General features: G+C 38.1%; 1 protein-coding gene across 8 annotated transcripts in view; it reads left to right on the top strand.

The window, feature by feature from the left end:
* The window catches only part of LOC105463999 (zinc finger protein 81), a 101,412-nt gene that overhangs the window by 54,871 nt on the left and 19,158 nt on the right, over positions 1-27,383 (top strand). For all 8 annotated transcript variants that reach the window (XM_024787350.2, XM_011711592.3, XM_071088893.1 and 5 more), the window contains 2 exons: positions 6,615-6,741; positions 14,505-14,600. In XM_024787350.2, coding sequence (XP_024643118.1) covers positions 6,708-6,741; positions 14,505-14,600 — 130 coding nt within the window. In that variant the 5' untranslated portion in view covers positions 6,615-6,707. The remainder of the gene's footprint in view (positions 1-6,614; positions 6,742-14,504; positions 14,601-27,383) is intronic.

Raw genomic sequence — 27,383 nt, 5'->3', positions numbered from 1 at the left:
TGTCTTGGTAAATTCTTCTTACCCCTGTGCCACCGGCCCCAGATAGTTGCTGCTTATTTATGATAGAGGGGACAAATATTCAAACCATAGCACTGACATATAAATAGTCTTCTCTCTTTTTTACAGAGCTGTTTGCTCTTTACTTAATTCACCATGTATTTTCTGTTTCCACACTATTCTTGTCTCTTCTGGAAAGTATTTCCCCCACTTATCTTCTCAATTATTTTTTTTTCCAAGAGTCAGTTTGAACTGCACCAACTTTATGGAACCTAAACCTACATCCCCAATAGAATTGACTGTTTTCTATTTGGGGCCCACAGTGTACCCTGAATATATTTCAATATATTTATTTTATTTTATTTTATTTTATTTTATTTTATTTTATTTTATTTTATTTTTAGAGTCAGGTTCTCACTCTGTCACTCAGGCTGGAGTGCAGTGATGCATCCATCGCTCAGTGTAACCTCAAACTCCTGGGCTCAAACGATCCTCCTTCCTCAGCCTTCCAGGCAATTGGGACTACAGGCTTATACCACCATGCCTGGCTAATTTTAAAATTTTTTTAGAGATGGGGTCTCACTGTGTTGCCCAGACTAGTCTTGAGCTTCTGGCCTCAAGCGATCCTCCCAAAGTGCTGGGATTATAGGCATGAGCTACCACACCCAGTCTCTTGAATATGTTTCTAACATGTCCTTTTGTTTTTTGTGGTTTTTGAAATTGAGTTATATTTGAAATATACTGAATTGCCCAGATCTTAAATGTATAGTTTGATGAGTTTTGACAAGTATATGTGGGTGTGTATATATATGTACATATATATATATACACACCCATATACACACATATATGTACATATATATACATACCCATGTAGCCAGCATACAAATTAAAATATAGAAAGTTCCCTCTTGACCAGTCACTATTCTCCCCTTGAGGCAACAACCATTGTTAAGGTTTAACCCCTGTAGATTAAAATCCCTGTAGATTAATGTTAATCCCTGTAGATTAAAATTCTTGATTGTCCTGTCTTTGTAATGGAATCCTACCATCTGTATCTGACTTCAGTGTTTGGCTTCTGTTTGTAAAATAGCATAATGCTTTTGAGATTCATCCAGGTTGTTGTGTCTATCCGTGGATTTTTCCTTTTTTGTTGCTGAGTATTCCATTGCATGGAGACACCACAATTTGTGTAGATATTCATGTGTTGATGAACATTTGGAATGTGTCTAGTTTCTGATTATCATGAATCAAGCCTGCTATGGGCATTCTTATAGAAGTTTTCTGAGGATGTATGTTTTCATTTCTTTTTAGTAACTACTAAGAATTGGAATTGCTAAATTATATGGTAGATATATGTTTAACTTTATTAGAAACTGTCAAACAAGGTCCGGCACAGTGGCTCAGGCCTGTGATCCCACACTTTGGGAGGCTGAGGTGAGCGGATCACTTGAGGCCAGGAGTTCAAAACCAGCCTGGCCAACATGACAAAATTCTGTCTCTACTAAAAATACAAAAATTACCTGGGTGTGGTGGCACACGCCTGTAATCCCAGCTACTAGGGAGGCTGAGGCACGAGAATCCCTTGAACCTGGGAGGCAGAGGTTGCAGTGAGCCAAGATCGCACCACTGCCTCCAGCCTGGGTGACAGAGCAAGACTCTGTCTCAAAAAACAAAAAAAGAAATTGTCAAACAAGTTTCCAAAGTGATGGCTTGGTTTTACATTCCCACCAGCAATTTTTGAGTTTCTTTTTAATTTTAGCTTTTCTAGTGAGTGTCTAGTGCTTTCTCAATATAGCTTAAATTGCATTTCCCTTACAACTAATGATGGTGAATATCTTTTCATGTGCTTTGTTGGCCATTTGTATGTCTTTTTTGTGTCTACTCAAGTATTTTGCTCATTAAAAAAAATTGGGCTATATGTCTTTTTCTTATTACTTTCTAGGAGTTCTTTCTACATTCTTAATATGGGTGTTTTGTATATGTGGCTTGACTTTTCATTTTCCCAATAGTGTCTTTTGATGACACTATTTTAATTTTAATTTTGATAAGGTCCAGTTTTTGAAGATTTTCTGTTATGGCTGGGGTTTTTTGTACTATGTCAAGAAATCCATGCTTACGTCAAGGTTGCAAAGATACCCTCTTACATTTCCTTATAGGGCATTTTTAGTTTCAGCTTTTATGTTTAGGTCTATAATCTAGCTCAAGTTAATTTTTTGTTAACTTTTTCTATGATTTGTTTTCTATTTCTGTTCTTTAGTATTTCCTTTCTTTTACTTCCTTTAGGTTTATTTGGTCCTTCATTTTCTATTAGCTAATGGCTCCTTGAGGGTAAATTTTAGGACACTGATTTAGACTTTTGTAATATAAGTGTTTAAAGCTATAAATTCCCTTCTAAATTTGTCTTTTATCTGCTTCTCACAAATTCTGATACATTGTAGTAAGCAGCCTTCTAAAATGGCTCTCAGTGATCCCCACTACCCAGTATTCACACCTTTGTGTAATCCACTTCCCTTTGTGTATGGGCTGGACCTAGTGACTTGCTTCTAATAAATAGAATATGGCAAAAGTGATGGGATGGCCCTTCTGAGGTTAGGTTATAAGAGACTGTGGCTGGGCGTGGTGGCTCACGCCTGTAATCCCAGCACTTTGGGAGGCCAAGGCAGGTGGATCATGAGGTCAGGAGTTTAAGACCAGCCTGGCCAAGATGGTGAAACCCTGTCTTTACTAAAAATACAAAAATTAACTGGGCGTGGTGGGGGGCGCCTGTGATCCCAGGTGCTTGGGAGGCTGAGGCAGAGAATTGCCTGAACCCGGGAGGCGCAGGTTGCAGTGAGCTGAGATCACACCACTGCACTCCAGCCTGGGCGACAGAGCAAAAAAAAAAATTGTAAGATAGCTTGCTGGCATATTCTCTCTGGCTCTTCTCGCTTGCTCTGATGAAGGAAGCTGCCGTGTTGTGAGCTGCCCTCATCTATTACCTCACAGTTTCTGTGGGTCAGGAATCCAGTTGTGGCTTAGATGGGTCCTCTCACTCAGGGTCTCTCACAAGGCTGCAGTCCATGTTGGCTGGGGCTACATTCATCTTGAAGATTGACTAGGGAAGGATCCACTTCCAAGCTTACTCAAGTGATTGTTGGTAAGATTCAGTTTCTTGCAGGCTGTTGTGCTGAGTGATTCAGTTGTTTTAACTTACTAAGTTTTAGAGTGATTTAACACAGATTTTTGGTACTGGGAATGGGGCAGCCTGAAAATGCAGGAGTGTCCTTCAAACTGAGAAGTTGGTGGAGGCTGGAAAAGATTTTAAGGAGAATGTTAGAGAAATCCTAAATTTTAATTTCAGAGAGATCTATGGGTACAGCTTTTATCTAATGGAGTGAACCCAGTGAGATTCACAGAAAATAAAATTTTAGAGCAAACTGTATTAGCAGAAATACTACCACTTTGGACTGAAAGGGATATAAACAATAAAAAATGTGAAAACATGTTAGCCCCCCAAAATTCTTCTGACAGGAAGCAGGTTGAGCAAATTCTTTTGTTGCCTTTCATGAAAAAGGAAGGATGACTCAGATGGTGATGCCAAGAACCCAGAGTGTGGAGCCAAAAGCCATGAAGAATTATTCCTAGGCCTTGAGACCTAATCAAAGAACTCCTAACATTTAACCAGCCAGATAATACTTTATTTTCTTCAGCATTTTAAAAGTACCATCCAACTGTATTTTAGCCTCCACTTCTTCTGTTGAGCAGTAAGTGGTCACTTGAATCACCATTTCTCTGTGTGTAATATTCGTGGGGGGTTTTTGTTTGTTTTTTGCTTTTCCAGCTGCTTTTAAAATCTTGTCTTCTTTGGTTCTCAATAGTTTGACTATGATGCTCCTAGGAATGGTTTTATGTGTATTATTCTGTTTGGAATTTGCAAAACTTATTGAATCTATAAATGTATGTCTTTCACCAAATTTGAGAAATTTCTGCACATTATTTTTAAAAATGTCTTTTCTGCCCTTCTCCCCTTCTGGGTCTTAAATTGCATGTATGTTAGATCTTTTGATTTTTGTCTTACTCATCTGTCTTAGTCTGTTTGTCCTACTGTAACAACATCCCTGAGACTGGGTATCTTATAAACAATAGAAATGTATTTCTCACAGTTCTGGAGGCTGAAAAGTCCAAGATAAAGGCACCAGCAGCTTAGGTGTCCAGTGAGGGCTGCTCTCTGCTTCCAAGATGGCACCTTGTTGCTGTGTCCTCCAGAGGGGGTGAATTCTGTGTCCTCATATGGTGGAAAGGGTGGAAGGTCAAAAAGAAAGGATGTAGCTAGTTCCCTCCAGCCCTTTTAAAAGAACACTAACCCATTCATGAGCCCTCATGACCTAAATACCTCCTAAAGGCCATACCTCTTAGTACTGTTGCATTGGGATTAAGTTTCAACATAAATTTCGGAGGGATAACAAACATTCAAACCATAGCATCATCCCTGAGACTCTATTTGTTTTTATTTTCAATTTTGTTCTCGCTGCTTTTCAGATTGGATAATTTCTGTTGGTCTATCTTTAAGTTAATTACCTCTTCCTTCAGTTATCCGTATTCTTCTGTCAAGCCCATCCAGTGAACTTTTTAGTTTCAGATTGTATTTTTCAGTTTTTTTAATAGTTTATATTTCTCAGTTGGCCTATCCTATGTATTCATTCATTATGAACATATTTGTATGTTTTTCAGCATAATTATAACTAACTGATTTAAAGTGCTTTTCTGCTAATTCTAGCATCTGGATCACCTCAGGTCAGTCTCTGAGTGCATTTTCTCTTGAGCCTCTTCCCTTTCTCTCCACACCTTTCTGTGTCTCTCTGTTGAGTTGTTTTGGATTGTATCTTTGTTGTGAAACATATATTAGAGATGCTTGATTCTATTTAATTCCTCTGACTATTGTTGATTATTTTTTGTTTTGCTTTGTATAGGGAGCACTTAACTTGGCTAGACTCAAACTAGGAAATGTTTTCCCTGTGGTATGTGGTAGCTCAAATTTCAGTTCATTTAGCTGGTCAACCGGAGATCTGGGCAGAGTTCATCACAGAATTTAGGCACCCTTCTCTCTTTCAATGCCTTTCTGGATTCCCCCTTGATTTTCCAATGATAGTGATGACTGCAGAACTCCCCTTCGATTCTTCAAATCAGTAACACTGGTAGTTTTCTTTTCTTCTCTCTCTTTTCTTTTTTTCTTTTTTTTGAGACAGGGTCTTGCTCTGTCACCCAGGCTAGAGTGCAGTGGCACAATCATAGCTCACTGCAGCCTTGACCTCTCAGGTTTAATCAGTCCTCCCGCCTCAGCCTCCCAAGTAGCTGGGACCACAAGCATGTACCACTTCTCTTGGAATTGTAGTTGTCCCACATGGCACTGACTGGGCCTATTCACAAGCTAAAGTGCCAGCCTTTCTTCGAAGTGTCAGCTGTCCTCCCATAGATGCCTGATTTGGGTTGCTCCTTAGTATCTTAATATTTTTTGTTCAGAGTTTATAGTTGTTATGTGTATGAAGGTTGGTCTGATAAAAGCAATGCAGTCATACTGAAACTTAATTTTTGTTAATGTTTGTATATGGTTTGAGGGGTGGGTCAAGGTTTGTGTTTTTTTCCTAATACTGATATCTATCTCTTTCAACACAATTTGTTGAAAAGACTTCCCTTTTGCCCATTGAATCACATTGGCACTTTTGTCAAAAAACAATTGTCCGTATATGTGTGGGTCTGTTTCTGGGCTTTATTCTATTCTAATGATATATCTGTCTGTGCTTACATCGTCCCATACTGCCGGAAATACTGTAGCTTTACAGTAAATCTTAACATTAGGGGGTATAAATCCTTCATACTTTTTCTTGCTTTTGGGTATTCTGGGTCCTTCACATAGCCATATAAACTTTAACATTTGTCAGTTTTTACCAAAATCTTGACAAATAAGTGATTAAACAAGTAGAAAACAAATCAGTAATGCGATAGGAAATGTCAACAACACTCAACCAACTTGATTTATATATTACAGAAGACTACAGCCATCAATAGCCAAATATATATTCTTTTCAGGGAGACATGGACCATTATCCTAGATTGACCATATGTTGAAATCATACAGAGTATACTTTCTGACCACCACGGAATTAAATTAGAAATGAGCAATAAAAGGGCATCAAGAGAAAAAGGCAGTATTTTTGAAGAGTAAATGAAAGCAACAGGAGAGGGAGCTATGTGAAATTGTTAAAAATTGGGATGGAGGGGATATATATGCTTCCCTCTAAAAGTTATAGAGCACAAATTTCTCATAAAAATGAGCAACAAAATAGGATCAAGGTCAAATCCTTACTAAAAATTATAATTTTTAATAAATGAAAGACTAAATGTCATACATAATGAATAGCAGGAATTTATGATTAGATTTTTATATTCTACACAATATTATGTGTGTGTGTGTGTGTGTGTATATATATATATATACACATACACACACTAAGTATTTAATGGGCATGCCATATGGTATATTATGATGAAAAAGTATTAAAAAGAACTTCCTATCTGTCTTCTCTCCATCTTCCAGTGCTGATCATGTTGCCTTGAACAAGATTGTGTTGTTACAGGTATCAGTGTCATTTGAGGATGTGACTGTGGACTTCAGCAGAGAGGAGTGGCAGCAACTGGACTCCACACAAAGACGCCTGTACCAGGATGTAATGTTGGAGAACTACAGCCACCTGCTCTCAGTAGGTAAGGACAACCATCCTGTGAAGTTGTGAGGAGCCTGTTACGGGTTAAATTGTGTCCCCCAAATAAAATATATTGAAGTCCTAATCTCCCAGTCCCCCAGAATGTGACCTTGTTTGAAAATAGAGTCTTTACAGAAGTAATCAAGCTAAAATGAGATCATTAGGGTAGGCTTTAATCTAATATAATTGGTGTCCTTATAAAAAGGAGAAAACTGGACACAGACACGTGCGCACACATACATACACACACACACAGAGGGAAGACAATATGAAGATACACAGGGAGAAGATGGAATGTGACTAGAATGATACATCTGTAAGCCAAGAAACACTTGAGGCCACCAGAATCTCGGAGAGACCTGGAACAGTTCCTTCCCTAGCACCTTCAAAGAGAGTATGGCCCTGCTAACACCTTGGTTTTGGAGTTCTGGCCTCCAGAACTGTGAGACAATAAATTTCTGTTGTTTTGAGCCCCCTAGTTTGTGGTACTTTGTTATAACAGCCCTAGGAAACTAATACAGAGTTTTATACTTGGAAATGGGGTGCAGCTGTGATAAATACCTTAAAAATGTGAAAGTGGCTTTGGAATTGGGTAATGGGTAGAGGCTGGAGCTAGGGGCTGGGATTTGATATGCTTGACAGAAAAAGCCTAGATTGCCTTAACGAGACTATTGGTAGAAACATGAATGTTAAAGGTACTTTTAGTGAGATCTCAGATAGAAATAAGGAACATATTATTGCAAGCTGGAAGAAAAGCGATCCTTGTTATAAAGTACCAGAGAACATGGCTGAATTGCATTCTGTTGGGTGAAAAGTAGAACTTGTATGTGATGAACCTGAATATTTAGCTGAGGAGATTTCCAAGCAGTGTTGAAAGCACAGCCTGGTTTCTCTGTGCTGCTTATAGTAAAATGTGAGAATAAAGAGATAAATTGAAGAAAGAATTGTTAGGAAAAAGGTACTAGAACTTGAAGATATAGAAAAATTTCAGCCTATCCATATGGCAAAAATTCAGAAAGTGTACTCTGGAAAGAACACACCAAGGGTGTGTCTGGACAACCAATTACTAAAGAGATTAGGTATGTGACTTGTGGATCCAATCAACTGTCTCACTAGAAATGCCTCCAGGTTGGACTGAAGGGGACAGAGACAGGAGAAAATGAAGGAAGGCTCTTGGACTTCTGGTATTCTATAAGCAGGAAATGTGATGGTAAAGCTGTTTTGACTGTGATCATGTGTTATCCTTCAAGGAAAGGGAAGAATGACTTTGAGGATAGTTCAGAAGCTAGTAGGGCTGTAGCTGCCACCACAGGCCCTAAAGGCACAGGCTGACGAGATGGGGGGACCCATTGCCTCCTTAGTTTCAGAGAACAGGACCATCTCTTTGTTTTCAGGGCTGAGGGGGCAGGGCCAAGGTTACTATGTCTGATCTGAGGTTACACCATGTATTAGTCCGTTTGTTCTCACATTGCTATAAAGAAATACCTGAGACTGGGTAATTTATAAAGAAAAGAGGTTTAATTGGCTCATGGTTCTGCAGGCTGTAAAGGAAGCATAGTGGCTCCTGCTTCTGAGGAGGCCTCAGGAAGCTTCCAATCATTGCAGAAGGCAAAGGGGAAGCAAGCATATTACATGGTGGGAGCAAGAGTAAGAGTGAGGGGGAGGTGCTGCATACCTTTAAACAACCAGATCTCGTGAGAACTCACTCACTATCATGAGAACAGCACCAAGGGGATGGTGCTAACCCATTCATGACAAATCTGCCCCATGATCCAGTCACCTCCCACCAGGCCCCATCTCCAACACTGGGGATTACAATTTGACATGAGATTTATAGGGGACACAGATCCAAACCATATCAGGTGATGAAGACCAAATATATATATCTTTTTAACTTTCCCTTATGGTTCTTGTTGACTGTCAATTTTGTATAGGTATTTAGCCTTAGTAGATAGAGTTTACTACCCACTTTGGGGTACATTCTCAAGCAACATGGCCCCAATAATGCCCAGGCCCAGTGCACCAGAGCCTGCTGCTGGCCTCAGACCATCAACAGGTTGGGCCTCCATCAGAAGGACTTGGGTGCTATGAGCAGCAGTGGGGAGTGGGTCTTCTCTATGCCACATTTCCAGCACCCCCACTGTGGGGCAGAGGTTCAGCACTGAGCTCTTCCATGTTCACTTGCTGTTACTGAGGAAATCCTTGTTAAGTTTCTTCTCCACTAACTAATATGCTTAAATTCAGTGGGTGAGTAAATTCTGGTCCGATAGCAAGCCAAAAAGTGTTTCTCAAAAGGAGAGTAGTTATCCACTACTAGAGGATGGCAGGACTTTGTTCCCAAATCCTAAAGATCTGCACTGTGATTCACCTATAAGGGATTGCCAAAGGCTCCAAACAGCATCCCCATCTGCCACTGTCACTTCAAGCACCATTGGATCTGCTGGATCCTATGGTCCAAGTGGCAGAGCAGCTTGCACAGCAGCCTGGATCTGTTGTAGAGTCTTCTCTTGTTCTGGGCCCCATTGAAAACTAGCTACTTTTTGGATAACTTGGTAAATGGACCAGAGTAGCTTGACCCAAATCAGGAATGTGTTACCTCCAAAATCCAAAGAGGCCCAGTAGGCATTGTGCCTTTTTTTTTTTTTCCTTATAGGAAGGTACAACAGCTTTTGCTTCACCTTAGAAGGGATATCTTGACATGCCCTGTACCACTGAACCCCTAGAAATTTCTCTGAGGTGTAAGGCCCTTAAATTTTTTTCAGATTTATTTCCCACTCTGATATGTAAATATCTTACCCATAAGTCTAGCATAGTTGCTGCTTCTTGCTCACTAGGTCCAATCAGCATTATCTCATTAATGTCATGGACCAGTGTGATATCTTGTGGAAGGGAAAGGTGATCAAGATGCCTGCAGACTAAATAATGACATAGGTCTGGAGAGTTGATATACCTCTGAGGTAGGACAGTACAGGTGTATAGCTGGCCTTGCCAGCCAAAAACAAACTGCTTCTAGTGGTCTTTACTAACAAGTATCACAAAAAAAAATTTGCCAGATCAATAGCTGCATACTGGGTACCAGGGAATATGTTAATTTGCTCAAGCAATGAAACCACATTTTGAAGAGCAAGTGTAATTAGAGTCACCACTTGGTGACGTTTATAGTAATGTGTCATTCTTCAAAAGCCGTCTATTTTCTGCACAGGCCAAATAGGAAAGGTGAATGGGGATGTGGTGGGAATCACCATACCTGCATCCCTCATATCCCTGATGGTAGCATTGATTTCCGCAGTCCCTCTGGGAATGTGGTATTGCTTTTGGTTTACGATTTTCCTAGGCAGAGGCAGCTCTAGTGGCTTCCACTTGGCCTTCCCCACCATAGTAACCCTCATTCCACAGGTCAGGGAACCAATGTGGGGATTCTGCCAGTTACTGAATATGTCCTTCCAATTATGTATTCAGGAACTGGGGAAATAACCACAGGATAGGTTCAGGGACCCGCTGGACGCACTGTGAGATGGACCTCAACTAAAACTCCATTAACCACTACACTTCTGTAAGCTCCTACCCTGACTGGTGGACCATAGTGGTGTTTGGGGTCTCCTGGAATTAGTGGCAGTTCAGAGCCAGTGTCCAGTAATTCCCAAAATGTCTGATTGTTCTTTTTCCCAATACCTAGTTATCTTGATAAAAAGGCCATAGGTCCCTTTGGGGAACACTGGGAGAAAGATCTCATAGTATAAGTTTTTGGCAGTGTACCAGGGTCCTTCCCTAAGGGAACCTGGCTTCCCCTTCACTCAAGGGGTTCTGGGTCTGAGTCTGTAAATAGGCTCAAGTCTGGGAATTGACTGAAGGGCTGTGACTTTGTGCTTTTATGATTCAAGTTAGAGTTTTGTTCACTTGACCTAGAACTCCTCTGCTTATACAGATCAACTTACTATTGTGTAGACTGCCTGTCTGTTTCTTTTCTCAGGACACTATGATCAACTAGCCAATGCCATAGGTCTCTGTGAATCAGACTATTCTGATTGTTGCTTTGACTCTGCTGTCTATTGTGGTAGCCCATGTTCACCTTGCATTTGGCGATTAAGTACCTCCCTTTAACCCCTGCCACCCCAGGATCCAACTATCCCCATTGCACTTAGGTTTCCCTACTCAGTGGCTGCAGTTCCCACTGTAAGTTCCAGCCTACAGACAAGAGCACTCAGAGCTCTTCAAGGATGCTTGAGCTCCCCTTACAAATTTGTTTCTCACAGTGCTGACAGGTGTGTCCTCTGGACCCTCCCAGAGTAGATGGACAGGTCTCACATGATAAATCCCCTCCAACAGTCCAATTCTTTGGATACCTTCCTCTGCAGAATACCCAGGCGGTTCTGGCATTTCAACTTCATTTAGTGTAGGCCACCTTTTGGTCCATGTTTAGCCAGCCAGCCAACCAAACTGTTAGAGCCCTTTCTAATCCCTCCAGCAGCAATATCAAATTCAGAATCTCTGCTTAGTGAGCCCATATCAATCAATTCAACCTGATCCAACTTTTTGTGAGCCCATATCAATCAATTCAGCCTGATCCAACTTTTTGTTTCTTCCACCTTTATCATACACCCTTAATATCCATATCCATGTGTAGTCTCTAGATCTGTCTGCATAAATTAAATGAATCATGCCGTTCTTTTGGTGTACGCACATCCTCATGGGTCATTCTTTGTGCTTCACCTTTTGGGACCTGCTTTGACTTGAGTCCAGTTATATGTCTAAAAGCAAAGAAGGATGGTGAGCATAGGCTCTTAAGGGAATCGGCAGTGCCCGTCAAGGCAAGTACCTCAGGAGAAGCCACTGAAAGTGCTTCAGGAACAGTAGGGTTAATCTTCTCAGATGGGGTAGAAGGGCTGCTTCTACTGGCAAAGGAGACTCAAGAATTTAAAGGTTCAATGTCCAGTCTATTTCCAATTAGTTTTTTTTTCTCTCTTTTAGTCTCAGGTGGTTGCTTTCAGGGTTCCCTCAGTCTCTTGAGAGCCCCTGATGGGAGGAGGGGTCCCAAAGTTCAAGTGATTATAGGGAGTTAAGAGACTGAAGTAGGAAGGGAATGGTCTGGCAAATAGAGGGGTGGAAGAGGTAGGGATTTGAAGAGGGACCTATGAAAGGATTCAGGAGAGCTTAAAGGGAAGATCAAAGGTGGTAAAAGGAAGAAGGAGCAGAAGCAATGGGAAGGGAGAGGTTTTGGAGGAGACAGTTGGGGGAGATGTAAATTTTTCCAAGGAAGCCCTTGAAGTTCCAAACTATCCTTAGTAATATCATGCCAACAAGACAGGAAACAGGTAGAGTTGGTGGAGCATATAGCCAGCAGGGGTTCAAAAAGGGATGTTTTGGTAGACTGAGAAGTTCCCATGTTTTTAAACTACTAGTACTTTTATGGTTTTAAATAGAGAAACTTGGGACTCTGACGCAGCTTCTGTTCCATACAGAACCCAGCCTCTTAAAGAGAAGTCTAGGAGACTAACCCAGCCTTTCCTTGCATGAGACTCTAACTTATTTTCTTGTAAACAGCTGGTTACCTGGAACTTTAACCTACCTTCTAGCATGAGAATCACTTGAACCTGGGAGGCAGAAGTTGCAGTGAGCCGAGATGGTACCACTGCACTCCAGCCTGGGTGACAGAGCGAGGCTCTGTCTCAAAATAAAATATGTGTGTGTATATATATATATATATATATATATATATATATATATATATATATATATCTGTCTTTACTGTGCTTCAATGGACTGTCATCCAGAGGCTCAGGAGTCAGACTCATCAATGGGTCCCCAATTAGTCAGGAGTGAAGACAAAGGCTTCGAAGGTGCATACTTCAGATTCTCGGTGAGAAGTCTGGGGTCCAGTGATCAATGATCTTATCCGAGTTGTGGCACCAAAACTGTCAAAGAAAACCAGAGCTGGACAATATTTAAAGCGGTGAAAATAGATTTTATTCAGAATTATTACAATAGGGGAAAAGATACTTTGGTATAGAACTGGGCTCAATTCCAAATACAGCATAGATGAGTGGGGATTTATAAATATAGCCCAGGAGCAGAGTGGGGCAAGTAGATGGAAAATGGCTAAGAGGAAACATCAGGGGTAAAGGGGGATTGTTACTAAACTGACCTGACAAGATTCTTGGAGAAGGCAGATGAGGGTGATCGAATATTATGTGGGGGATAGGTCAGGAATTTGATCAGATATCAAATGTGATTGGATATTGAGGTTGGGGGATTCTAGCTAAACTGACTTAACAGGAATCTTGCTAAAATTGGGCAATGTAAGGATTCCCCTTGGTAACCGTGATCAGTTACCCCAGCCAAAACCATAACTCCCTTGTTTGCCAGTTGATTCAAGAGCACGAGGGACCCGAAGTGGTCAGGTGGGAGTTTTAACTTTTAGTTTAGTGGAATCATTGTGTGTCTCCTGGTGGAAGTATTTCTCCCTTTGGAATTAAGACCTCTAGAACAGCAGAGCATAAGGTCACAGAGACAGGTAGCAAAAATTTTGCTAGTGGACCATTAGGGGTAATAGTGAAGGGCGTCATTCCTGGCTCAGGGCTGCCTGCCACCCAGTGGGCTCAGAGGACAGATCATGGAGCCAATGAGATTATTCACAAGCCTTAAAATCTAATCAAATTTTCCCTGCTAGGTTTCAGACTTGGGTCCCATGATCTCTTTTTTCATTCCAGTTTCTCCCTTTTGGAATGGGAATATCTATCCTATGCCTGTCCCACCATTGTATTTTGGAAGCAGATAACTTGTGGTCTGATTTCATAGGTTCACAGATAGAGAGGAATTTTTCCCCAGGATGAATTATATCCTGTCTCATCCACAACTGATTTGGATGAATTAGATGATGAGATTTGAGACCTTTAGTTGACAATGTCGAGATGTGATTTTTGACTTACGAGTTGATGTTAGAATGACTAAGGCTTTGGAGGATGTTGGGATGGGGTGAATGTATTTTGCATGTGAGAAGTACATGAATTTTGGGGAACTAGAGGGAAGACTCTTGTGGGTAGAATTTTGTCTTCCCCAAAAACTATGTGGAAATCCTACCCCTCGATACTTCCGAATGTGACCATATTTGGAAATAGAGTCTTTACAGAGGTTACCTCTTGATTATCAAGTTAAAGCAACGTCATTAGGGTGGGCCCTACTGTAATCTGACTGGTGTCCTTATAAAAAGGGGAAATTTGGACACAGGGAGAATGCTATATGAAGGTGAAGGCAGAAATTGGGGTATTGCTGCTACAAGCATGCGTAGAGGGAAGACAATGAGAAGATACACAGGTAAAAGACAGCCATGTCACTGGGGTGATGTATTCACAAGCCAAGGAATGCCAAAGAGTGCTGACAGCTTCTAGAAGCTAGAAGATGCTAGAAAGGGTTCTCTCCTAGATCCATCAGAGAGAGCATGACCCTGCTGACACCTTGATTTTGGATTTCTAGCCTTTAGACATGAGAGACAATAAATTTCTATTGTAAGCCACCAGGTTTTGGTACTGTGTCACAGCAGCCTTAGGACACCAATATAGAGCCTCGTTGTGTTTCCCTTCACCACCACTGAGCTATCTGGGACATCTGAACTGTATTATGGTGTCCTCCTTGATTTGTCTGAGATTCTTCAGTCCCTTTTCACCTCTGTGATTATTACTCAGTTCCCAATGAAATGTGGTTACTTCTCCAAAGAACAAATGGAAAGCAATTTACTGGACCCAATTCTCTATCATGTCCTGTTAACAGGGTTTGAAGTTCCCAAACCAGAGGTCATCTTCAAGTTGGAGCAAGGAGAGGGGCCATGGACATTGGAAGGGGAAGCCCCACATCAGAGCTGTTCAGGTGAGTGGGTGTGACCCAGGCAGATGGGGACACGAAATAATTTTTTTTTTTTCCCCCTAAGGAAGACTGATGCCTTTAAAATGCTGTTATTGCTTAAAGGTTGGAAACTTTAGAAATTGCTTGAGGATAGGTAGCATTGGCCTCTTGGGTGCCAAATTGTTCTCTTCCTTTATTTCTCTTACTGTTATCACCTGTCTTCTTTGCTTGGCTTTCTTCCAGGAGAATTGCCCCAGTTCCTATACTCTGGATCATATACCAGGCTTCCTCACTAGAGGTCTTGCTTTCTTGGATATTCTTTCCTTCCATCCCATTTTTATGTGTAATTCCTTAAACCGCACCCCAGAGTCTTAGATTATTATCACATACATTTCGGTTTTACTGGATTTGACTTTTTGAAAATCTGTTGGTTGCCTGGCTTCTGTTTTTCCTAGTACTCTTGCACTGTATTCTTTCTTTTGTTCTCACCTTCTCACTCTAAGGTACCAACAAACTCTCATCTACAACCAGCCTTACCTCCCGTTGCCTTTATAAGTTCATCTTCAGATTCCTCACTCCTCTCTACCTTCCCATGGCCTAGTGCCTCTCTCCCATCTTCTGACTTTATGATCACTATCACTTAGCATTTCTTCTTTTAAAATCCATTTTATTAAGGGAGAATTTACACAGAATGAAGTATATCTATTTTAAGTGGACAGTTTGATGAGTTTTGATAAAGGTATACACCAGTGTAACCACCACCCCTATTGTGATATGTAACATTCCTTCACACAGAATGCTCCCTCATGCCCCTTGTAGTCAATACATACAGCCCCAGGCAACCACTGACATGCTTTTTGTCACTCTAGATTCGATTTGTCTTTATTAGGGTTTTATATAAATGGAATAATACCTTACATACTCTTTTGGGTCTGGCTTCATTTGTTCAGCATAATCATTTTGCAATTCATCCATGTTATTAAGTATATCTCTGGTTTATTCCTTTCGAATGATGAATAGTATTTCATGGAATGAATATATTACTATTTGTTAATCTCTACACCTATAGGTGGTTAATATTTGGTTATTATGAATGAAGCTGCAGTGAACATTCTGGTCTGTCTTTGTGTGAACATACGTTTACATTTTTCTTGGGTAGATACCTAAGATTGGAACTGTTAGGTCATATAGTAAGTGTATACTTACCTTTGTAAGAAATTGTCAAACTGTATTCCAAATTGGCTGTACCATTTTACATTCCCAGCAGCAATACATAAAGATTCCTGTTGCTCCACATCCTCGTCAACACTTGTTATCATCAAACTCTTTTATTTTTGATATTATAGTGGATGTTATCATTTAAAGTTGCATTTATCTTATGAGAATAATGATGTTAAGCATCTTTTTATGTGCTTATTGACCATAAACATTTTTTGGTATGAAATATCTACTCATATGTTTCTCATTTTTTAGTCAGGTTGTTTGTCTTCTTATTAGTGATTTTTAATATATTTACTGGATACAACTCCTTTACCAGCTATATGTATTGCTAATATTTTGTTCCAATCTGTGGCTTGAAATTTCATTTTCTTTTTGGTGCCCATCAAAGAGCAAACATTTTAATTTTGATGAAGTCCAATTTATCATCTGTTTTATTGTTAGTACCTTTTGCGATCTGTTTAAGAAATCTGGCTGGGCGCTGTGGCTCAAGCCTGTAATCCCAGCACTTTGGGAGGCCGAGACGGGCGGATCATGAGGCAGGAGATCGAGACCATCCTGGCTAACACGGTGAAACCCCGTCTCTACTAAAAATACAAAAAAACTAGCCGGGTGAGGTGGTGGGCGCCTGTAGTCCCAGCTACTCGGGAGGCTGAGGCAGGAGAATGGCGTAAACCGGTGAGGTGGAGCTTGCAGTGAGCCGAGATCCGGCCACTGCACTCCAGCCTGGGCGACAGAGTGAGACTCCGTCTCAAAAAAAAAAAAAAGAAAAAAGAAATCTTTGCCTACCACAAGGCACAAAGATTTTCTCATACTTTCTTCTATAAGTTTTATCATTGTAACTTTTTCAGTTAGGTCTGTGATTCATTTTTCAATACTGATATCTAATTGTTCCAGAAACATTTGTTGAAGAGGCTTTCTTTTTCCTATTGAATTTCCTTGGTATGTTTATCAAAATCAGTTCACTTTATGTGTATGAGCCTGTATCTGGTCTCTCTTTTCTGTTCAATTTTAATCTTTTTGTCTGTCTGCTTTAAAAGATAGGTTTTATTATTATTTAGGTTTCATGAAGCCAACAGATTAGGAGACAACTGCCACTGGAAAGATAGTTTGTTACAGTTCCCAAGAGGCGGAGGCATACCACGCCATACAGGGCCACACATATTACACATGTGGAAGCACCAAGGTCAGTTGGGATCTAGAAGGAGTGAGGGGAAAGCATGGGCCAGAGCCTTTATTTAGGTTTTGTGGGAAGGAATGGACTAGGCAGGGCCAGAAGGCTAGGCAGATTTAAGATTGGCTAGTTTGAATAATTCCACTGGGCTCTAGGGTATAGGGACTGTCCCCAGTTGCTTGGTACCTGGCCCTGGAGTGATTAGAGCAGGGGGATAGTGGCTCAACCTGTGAAAGCTCAGTAAAAGAGGTAGTTGTGGATATGGGCTGTGTATTGGCTGTTTTGCATATGAAAGGCATCCTCAAGTTCAAGTTATTTCCTAATCTCTAGAATTAGCTATCACGGGGAGGGGGCAGTCTCTCCAGGATCAGTTAAGCCCCAGTTGCCAGAATATCAAGGGTACAGAAACTAAGAAAATATAGTTAATACATTATCCTTTTAGCAAACCCATACTATCTTTATTACTGTAGTTTTTACAGTAAATCTTCAATCGGGTAGTATAAGTTCTTCAACTTTGCTTTTTAAAAATTACTTTGCTCTTCTAGGTCATTTGCATTTTCATATACATTTTATAATCAGTTTGTAATTTTTACAAAAAAGCCTACTGGGATTTTGTTTGGAGTTCAGTTGACTCTGTAGATCAATTTTAGGAGAACTGACATCTTAACAATAGTGAGCCTTCTAACCCATGAACATGGCATATTTCTGCAGTTACTTAGATCTTTAATTTCATTTAGCAGAATTGTATAGTTTTCAGCATAGAGGTCATAGGAATCCTTCATTAAGTTTATCCCTAAGTACTCGATGTTTTTTATTCTGTTTTACATGACATTGTTTTAGTTTTATTTTTTGATTTTCATTGCTAATATAAAGTTTTTTAAATTTTATTTTTAGATTGTTTATTGCTAGTATAAGTTGCTAGTGATTGATTTTCGTGCATTAACTTTGTATCCTGAGGCACTGCTAAATCTACCTATTAGTTTTCTTTTAAGTTTCTCAGGGTTTTTCATATAAGTAATGATTATCACCTAAAAATAGGGACACTTTTACATCTTCCTTTCCAAGCTCATGTTTTAATTTATTTTCCTTCTTTTACTGTCTAAGACTTTCAGTTCAATGTTGAATGGAAGGGGTGAGTTAGGTTGTTTGTCTTGGTTCTGATATTGTGGGTAAAAACTTCAGTCTTTCACCATTAATTATGATATTAGCTGTAGATTTTCTGTACCTGCCCTTTAGCAGGTTATGTAAGTTCCTTTCTAATCCTAGCTTGTTTCATAGTTTTTTTTTTTTTTAAATCATGATTGAGTGTTGAATTTTGTCAAATGCTTTTTCTGCATCTATTGGAGTGATACCAAATACATGAGCATTTTTTGTTCTGTAATTGTGGTGAATTCATTGATTTTTAAATGTTGAATTAACCTTGCATTTCTGAGATAAATATTAGTTGATTATGATGTATTAGCTTTATTATATATTGTTGGACTCTACTTACTGATATTTGACTTAAAAGTTTGCCTTTTTCATGAGTGATTTGCTTCATGGTTTTCTTTTTTTTCAATGTCTTTGTCATGTTTTGATATTATGGTTATACTGGCTACTAAAATGAGTTGTGAAGTGTTCCCTTCTCTATTTTCTGAAATACTTTGTGTGAGATTATTATTTCTTTTAATGTTTCATGGAATTAACCAAGAAAGCCATTTGGACCTAGAGTTTTCTTGACAGGAAGGATTTAATGACAAACCCAATTTTTAAAATAGACATAGGGCTATTCAGATTTTTTGTTTCATCTTTTGCCAGACATAGTAAGTTGTACTTTTCAAGGAATTTTGTTTATTTCCTCTGTGTTGTCCAATTTAATCCTGTTGTGGTCTGAGAGCATACCCTTTATGATTTCAGCATATGGTCTACCTAGGGGAATGTTTTGTGTGTCCCTGCAAAGAATGTATGTTCAGCTGTTGATGGGTATGTTGTTCTATAATCTACAACTCAGGTTGGTTCCATGTTGTTGAAATCTTCTAATGCCTTACTAATTTGTCTTCTACTTGTTCATTCAATTATTGTAATTTGGGGGGGTTAAAACTGACAAAGATATTTTGAAATGTATATGGATATGCAAAAGACCTAGAATGATCAACACAGTCTTGAGGAAGAAGAAAAAGTATGGAGGATTGACACTACCGAATGTTAAGATTTACTTTAAAGCTATAGCAACCTGGACAGTATGGTATTGGTGTAAAGACAGACTAATATATAAATGGAACAGAAGGGAGAGACTAAAAATAGACCCATTAATATACAGACAACTGATTTTTGACCAAGGTGCCAATGTAATTTGAAGGGAGAAATGAAAGTCTTTTCAAATTGTGCTGGAACAAATGGATGTCAGTATTAGGGAGAAAAATTCATACTTTGACCCATACTTCACATCCTATACAAAAATGAACTCAAGTTCTACTATTATAGAATTGTTTATATTGAAGTAATCTGCCAGACAGACAAAAATTGTTAACGCTGGAAAACATATTTTTAAAACTAACTACTAAAGATGCTGGAGAGTGATCAAAAGAACATTTTTTGGCTCCATCATATTTTGAGTAATTTTGGATCGTGTCCTGAACATTATCAATGTTATGGTAACATGGTATTCTGTTATATTGTTCTGAAGAATGCCAGTGTTCTTGTCACAGCAGGCAATTAACTAGGTTAAATTGACACTGGAAATGCTGTCTCACCTAAGGCGAGTGGCAACTCAGGTCGCAGTTCAGTCCTGCTTTCAGTTTGCTCTACCCATGCAAGGTTGAGGGGTCAGCCAGAGACTTAGGCAGATTTTATACACAGAATTAGGAATTTGCTTTTTTTGATTCTTTCTTTTGGAGTTGCCCCCTTAATCTCTAGTGGCCCTGGGTACCCAGACCACCTTTTCCTGATTCCTCTTGCAAAAGGATGACAAGCTTTTATGAGAATTTTAGCTGCTCCACATTGCTGCTAGGAGTGCAGCTACTCTCAACGGAAACCCGAGAAAGGGGGAACTCACTACATGCTAGTCACTTCCTCTAACTTTTGACTCCCCTCCAAAATCTGCCTGCTTTTGTTTGGTTTTTTATTTTTGTTTATTTTTCAAGAGGTTACATTTACTATCTGTAGAAGGGTCTTTTTCAGAAGCTTACTTCTCCATACTGGAAGTAGAACTCTTACCATCGATTCTTGTACATTGACCTTGTATTCCGAGACTTTGCTAAATTTAGCTTATTAATTCTAGTGGGTCTTTTTGTGAATAAATACCATAAAACTTTCTGCAAACATTATCATGCCTGTCATTCATTTTCTTTTTGGTCTATATGCTCTTTATTTTTATTTTATCTTGTTCCCAATCTGAAGGCAAAAACTTTCAGTCTTTCACCATTAGGTGTATTAGCTGTGATTTTTCTTAGATGCCCTTTATTAATTTGTGACAATTTCTTTCTATTCCTAGTTTGATGAGAGTCTTAAACATGAATTGATGTTGAATTTTCTAAATGCCAAATGCTTTTTATGTATTTTTTGAAAAGTGCATTTTGTTCTATTAATATGGTGAATTTTATTGATTTTTAGATGTCAAATTAAACTTACATTCCTGAGATAAGCCTTACTTCATCATGGTGTATTATCTTTTCATGTATTTCTCGATTTGATTTGCTAATATTTGGTAAGGATCTTAATTTCCATGTCTTTGAGAGACATTGGTCTTTAGTTTTATGTGTGTGTGTTGGGGAGGGGGGTTCCCTTATAATATTATATCTTTGATTTCGGTATCATGTTAATTCTAGCTTCATAAAATGAATTTGGAAATTTCATACCTGTTCTGTTTTCTGAAAGAGTTTGCTATATTTGCTAGAATTTTTCAGTGTTCACGCCTCTTGTGATTTTGTATAAGATTACTTTAAATTTCTTTTTGTTAAATATGTGATAAAATTCACCAGTGAACTCATCTGGGCCATCTGAAGTTTTCTTTGTGGGACTGTCTTTAATTTCAAATTCAGTTTCTTTAATATAGGAATATTCAGATTTTTAATTTCTTCTTGTTTTAATAATTTGTTCTTTCAAGGAGTTTGTGTATTCCATCTAAGATGTCAATTTTTTGGCATAAGTTTTTTTATTGTATTGTCACTTTAATGTCTTATATCTTTGCCAATGTGCCCTCTCTCTCTGAAGTTGATAAAAGTTCAATTCAACAGGAATATATATATATATATAGAAACCTAATTTTCTATGTACTTAATATCATAGCCTCAAAATATATAGTAAACATTGTATTAAAAAGAGTATTAAAAAAAGTATTAAAAGGAGAAGTAGACAAAATGCACAATCATAGTTGGAGATTTTAACATACCTATTTTTCCAACTGTTGAAACAAGCACACAAAATCTCTACAGAGGTAGAAGACTAGAACATGATAAACCAATATGATGTAATCGACATACATAGGTTACTACATCCAACAACTACAGAATACACATTCTTTTCAAGTATACATGGTGCATTCACCAGAATAGACTATTTTGGGATATAAAGCTGTTTGCATCAAATTTCAAAGGTTTGAAGTCATAGACTGTATGTTCTCTAACCACTGTTAAATTAAAACTCTAAACAGAAAAACAACTAAAAAATATCTAAATGTTTGAAAAGTAAGCAACACACATCCAAATATCCCATAAGTCAAAAAAGATATCACAATGAAAATATATTGAGCGAAATGATAGTGAAAATATGATACATCAGAATTTGTGGGGCTGGGCACAGTGGCTCACACCTGTAATCAGCACTTTGGGAGGCTGAGACAGGTGGATCACCTAAGGTCAGGAGTTTGAGACCAGCCTGGCCAACATGGCAAACCCCATCTCTACTAAAAATACAAAAATTAGCTGGGCGTGGTGGCAGGTGCCTGTAATCCCAACCACTCGGGAGGCTGAGGCAGGACAATTGCTTGAACCCAGGAGGCAGAGGATGCAGTGAGCCAAGATGGCACCACTGCATTCCAGGCTGGGCAACAGAGTGAGACTCCATCTCAAAAAAAAAACAAAAAACAAAAAAAACCAACCAAACAAAAAAACTTGTGAGGTGAAACTGAAGCACTATGATGAAAGTTTCTTATTTTGTATATCTCTACCAGAAAATTTAAAAGATTAAAAATTGGCCATCTAGGTTTGCACCTCAGGACATGCAAAAGTGAAAACTACCAAAGCCAAAATTTGCTTCTTTGAAAGATTAATACAATTGATAAATTTAGCACGATCAATCAAGGAGGAGAAAGAGAAAACACAGATTATCAATGCCATGAATGAGAAAAGAAACATCATTACAAATCTTATAGGCCTTAAAAGGATACTAAGAAGATATTATGACCAACTTTATCCCCCAAAATTTGATAACCAAAATGAAATGAACAGTCTTAGAAAAACAGAAATTACAAGAAATGTCACAAGAAAAAAGGTCAAAATCATAGTAGTATTTTTATGTATTAAAGAAATTGAACTTATAATTTAAAACCTATCCACAAACAAAGCTCTCAACCCACATGGCTTCATTGGTGAACTCTGGTCATTTAGAGAATAAATAACACCAATATTATTCATGTTCTTTTGAAGGAAAAAAAGAGAGAACACTTCATATCTTATTTGATAGTAAATTGAACTATATTAGAATAAAGAATTACTCTTTGAAAGATATCATTAAGAAAGTTAATAGGGAAGCCACAAGCTGGGAGAAGATATTTGCAATACATATATTTGACAAATGACTTTATATTCAGAATATATAAAGAACTCTCACAAATCAACAGAGAAAAAAATTGGTAAAAGACACAGGCATTTGGAAAAAGAGGTATTCAAATGGGCATTATATATATGAAAAGGTACTAAAGATCATTACTCATCAGAGAAATGTAAATTAAAACCACAATGTGGCAGCCCTACACACATACATACATACAAAAAAGGGCTAAAATTTAAGACTGACAATTATCAAATGTTGATGAGTATTTAGAGCAACTGGAATTCACATTCATCGATGGTAGGAGTGTAAATTATTTCAACCACTTTGGAAGATAGGCATTACCTACACTAAATGTATAACAATTCTGTGGCCCAGTAGTGCCGCTCCTAGGCATATATTTAAGAGAAACGAGCACGTATATTCACTAAAAGAAATGTACAAGAATGCTTATACCAGCTTTAGCATAATTGCTGAAAATTTGAAACCACTCAAGTGTCCATCAGTAGGAGAATAGATGAGCGTTATGCTACATTCTTACAATGTGATACTACACAACAATGAAAAGAATGAACTACTGTTACCAGAACTTGGGCGAACCTCAAAAAATTTGTTGAACAAAAGAAGCCAGACATGAAAATGGGTATATGCTATGTGATTCAATTTATATAAAGTTCAAGCAAGGCCAAGCAAAACTAATTTGTGATTGTGATAATATTGATGATAAGTGATTGGCAATCTATGGTCAAAATGATGGTTACCTCAGAGAGTCAATTATTGATGGGAAAGGGCCACCAGGGAATTTTCTGGGATAATTAAAATGTTTTCTACTTTCATCTGAGTTTTGGTTACATGGGTGTATACATATGAGTACTGGAGTTCAGCTTTACAGCTAAGATCTATACTATATAGCTTTGCATACATTCATTGAGCTTTACAGTTAATATCTACACTTTATTATATATAAATTATACCTCAATAAAAAATAATTAGCCTATGAGATTATTCCTCAGGAATGTTTATATAGAATTGGTATTGCTTGATCATTGGAGTATATGTGCAATCCACAAGTGTGCCTATTTTACCACATTTATGCCAACACTCAGCATCATTCAGATTTCTTATCTTGTGGCCAATATAATGGATGTAAAGTGGTATTGTGTTATTTTTCCCCCTTTTATTATCTGCTATCCATTTAGGTTTCCCCTCTGTTAATTGCTTGATCCTATTTTATCTTTTCTAACCATACAGTTTTTTCTCTTCCTTCTTTATTTGTACCTAATTGTCTCATTTACTTTTCATAGAGGCTTTTTTTCCCCACTAAGATGCACTAGTTAGGAGTACCATTTACTGTCTTCAAGATATCTGTTCCAATAGTAATTAACTCAAAGGGGTCTTCCATTTGGAACACTTAAGGTTTTTATTTGTATTCTGATGACTTCCATGTTGACACCACTAGGTGCTGTATTATAATTGTGCTCTAGTACTTACTTACCTGCATACCACACAATTCCCATTGAATAGTCTACTTTAGTCATCCTCAATATGGGAGGAATTGGCCTCATCATTACCCAAATCAGGAATCCTCACATTCCAAATTTTGTCAGATTCTGCTGTTTCTTGTTTCTTCCCTCTTAGCTGTCTTCTCTTACTAATTACTCTGCAATTCCTATTTTTTCTTTTTTAAAGAATACTAATTCGCCTCTCATCTTAGTTCCAGTAACATTACTCCAAAACAAGTCTGTATTTTCTTATGCTTGGATTATTCTGTTCCAAATGGAAGCTGCAGATTCCATTCTTGTTTCCAGTTAATCTTTGAAATGCTACTGATAGATTTCATTACCTAAGACATTGCATTTATCTTTGTCATTACCTTTATGAAGTAATCTTACAGTTATTCCATATTATATAACACATAACCAATAACTTTTCTCTCAGTGCCATCTATAAGATTACCATTATTCCCAATTGAAAATTTTATCTGTACAGTTTCCTTAATTTATGCTTACTTCAAATCGTTCGCCTTGTTTTTAATGCCTGGCATATATGAAGTGTATCTGTGTATCTGGGCTTTTTATTATTTTGTGCTCTGCCTGTCCAGGTAATAGACATTTTTCTTTTGTGTTCAGGCTTTCATCTATTCCATAAAAAGGCCCTTACATACTCCAGATTTATTACTCCATTATTTATTATTATTCCCCATTTCTGTTTCCCCATGTCCCAGATGCTTTTGCCCCCAGTAATTTTTGAAAATCTCTGAAAATAGGAGCTTGTATCTTATTTTCATTATTCAAATGCTAAGCATGAAGAAAATACTTACCAATATAAACTAATTGAATTTGTGGGTGATAAGAATAGAATTTTGCTGTGTTTTAGAGGGATTTTAAAAAAAAATTCTACTGAGAGGAATTCAACAAAGATTGTTATTGGGAAGTAAACACAATGGCACCAAATATTTAAAAGTTTACCCTCTTACACATTGTGTTTCTGTTATAATTAGGAGTCTATTACAAGGATTAGCAAAATGAGTAGCATAGAGAGTGCCTGCTTTTGACATTCAGAAGAAAAAAATTTACTAGCAATATGATTAGATTAATTTTCCAAGTAAAAAATTCTTAAACTGCTTTATGAAGCACACATACCTTTTTTAATGGCACAAAAGAAAATGCTAAGCTGATTTGAAAATAAACTGCACTCTTTTTTGAGGCATCTTTGTGTGTGACAAGTAGAATGTAAGCTCGCATGAGCAGCTCTTTTTTCTAGACTGATGACTCTTCATTTATGTACTGTTCATAGAATCGGGTGCTCAGGAGAGGTATAGAGAAGCTATTTATTGCAGGAACAAATTTTTTACGATGAACATTGGTACTAGTGATGTAATAAATAATTGTCTGGTACAGCAAGGGATTTATAATTTAAATAAAGTAAAAAGTAGAATTGCTTCTAAAACCATGCCTAGGAATCCAGTGCTTAGTATTTCCAGAATAAATTAAATCCAGATGTGTGAGAATACAAATGCAACCTAAGAATAAGTAGATGAGATTTTGGATGGGACATGTGTCTGAAGTACAGTATCAAACCGACTAAAGGGGGACAAGTGGGTTTGATGACTCAGAGCATTCTCAGTATCTAAAAATCTCTTACTGAAAAAGCCAGTGGTATAATTTATTCATGTTAAAATTATTTATCAATAATCTAATATGTCTCATGTACTGTACTAGGAATGGAAACATCTGTAATTCCTACCCTGGGCAAGAATAATGTCTGAATTATGCTAACGCTAACTTGTAGCAATAGATTGTCAAATATAGTGACTAAAATAGTAAAGAATTGCATTTCCCTCTTATAGGAAACCTCATTGCTCATGATTGTTCAGGAATCCAACCTCCTTCCAACACACATTATTCCACCATCTCTTAGGATTTTTGTGGGATCTGCGTGCTTGTCTCTGTGTTTCTGCCAAGTCCAGGTTTTAGTAAGCAAGAAAGTAGAAGTGGGTGTGGAGAAAACATGCCTGTGGTCTCAATGCTCCCATCTGAAAGTGGCACCATCATTTTCTCTCACATTCTCTTGATGAGAACGTTGTCACATGGCCACACTAATTTCAAAGGAGACTGAGAAATGCTCTATGACTGGGCATCCGTATGCCTGGATGCTACTCTGTTAAATGCAAAAGAATGGGGGAACAGATTCTAGTGGATAGCTTTCAGTCTCTACCACAGATGACTTGTCTTCTCTGCTATTTTTTGTTATATATATATAATGTAGGTCCAAGAAAACAATTATACCTGGATGGAGAGTTGGAGTGTAGACATCTATTTATTGTTTGTATAGGTTAGGATGGCTATGACTACAATATTTTTATAGACATGAATAAATTATTTTTATCACATGAATTTTGTATTTTTACTGATAAGCAAAATTAATGAGGATTTAGAATTGAAAGCTAATGAGTACTTAAACTCCAAGCGTAGGCCCTCCTAGATCTTTCTCCTGAAAACTTTTGTATTATCAATCTTCTGTCCACCCTACCTAATAGCCAAGCTTCCTACCAAAATAGAACTAGACTGCTTATGTTGAACGCCAGCCTCCAACTCTTAATAACCATGTTGTATGGCAAATTATGTAACTGTCATGAGCTTCACTTTTCTTATCTACAGAAGGTGGATAGTAGTAGTAGATACCTCACAGGACCTCTGAAAGGATTAAATGAGTTCATATGTACAGTCATGGACCACATAATGATATTGAGTGCCTTAAGATTGTAATGAAATTGAAAAACGCCTATCACCTAGTTACATCACGGCCATTGCTGCATTGTAGTGCAATGCATTACCTTTTCTATGTTTAGATATGTTTAAACATACAAATACTTACTATTGTATTATAGTTGCCTGCAGTAGTCAGTACAGTCACATGCTATATGGGTTTGTAGCCTAGGAGCAATATTCTATACCATATAGCCTAGATGTGTAGTAGGTTATACCATCTGGGTTTTTATAAGTACTATATACTCTATGATGTTTGCACAACAACGAAATCGCCTAATGACAGCTTTCTCAGACAGTATCCCTGTTGTCAAGCAATGTGTGACTGCATATATTTCTTAGAACGGTGCCTGGAATGTTGTAAGTGTCATGTAAGAGTTTGGCACATAAAAGTGCTAT

Source organism: Macaca nemestrina, chromosome X (genome assembly GCF_043159975.1).
Source record: "Macaca nemestrina isolate mMacNem1 chromosome X, mMacNem.hap1, whole genome shotgun sequence".
In the NCBI taxonomy this organism is placed as follows: Eukaryota; Metazoa; Chordata; class Mammalia; order Primates; family Cercopithecidae; genus Macaca; species Macaca nemestrina.
The sequence above is the reverse complement of the archived record's forward strand: the minus strand, read 5'-3'. Positions and strand labels throughout refer to the sequence as shown.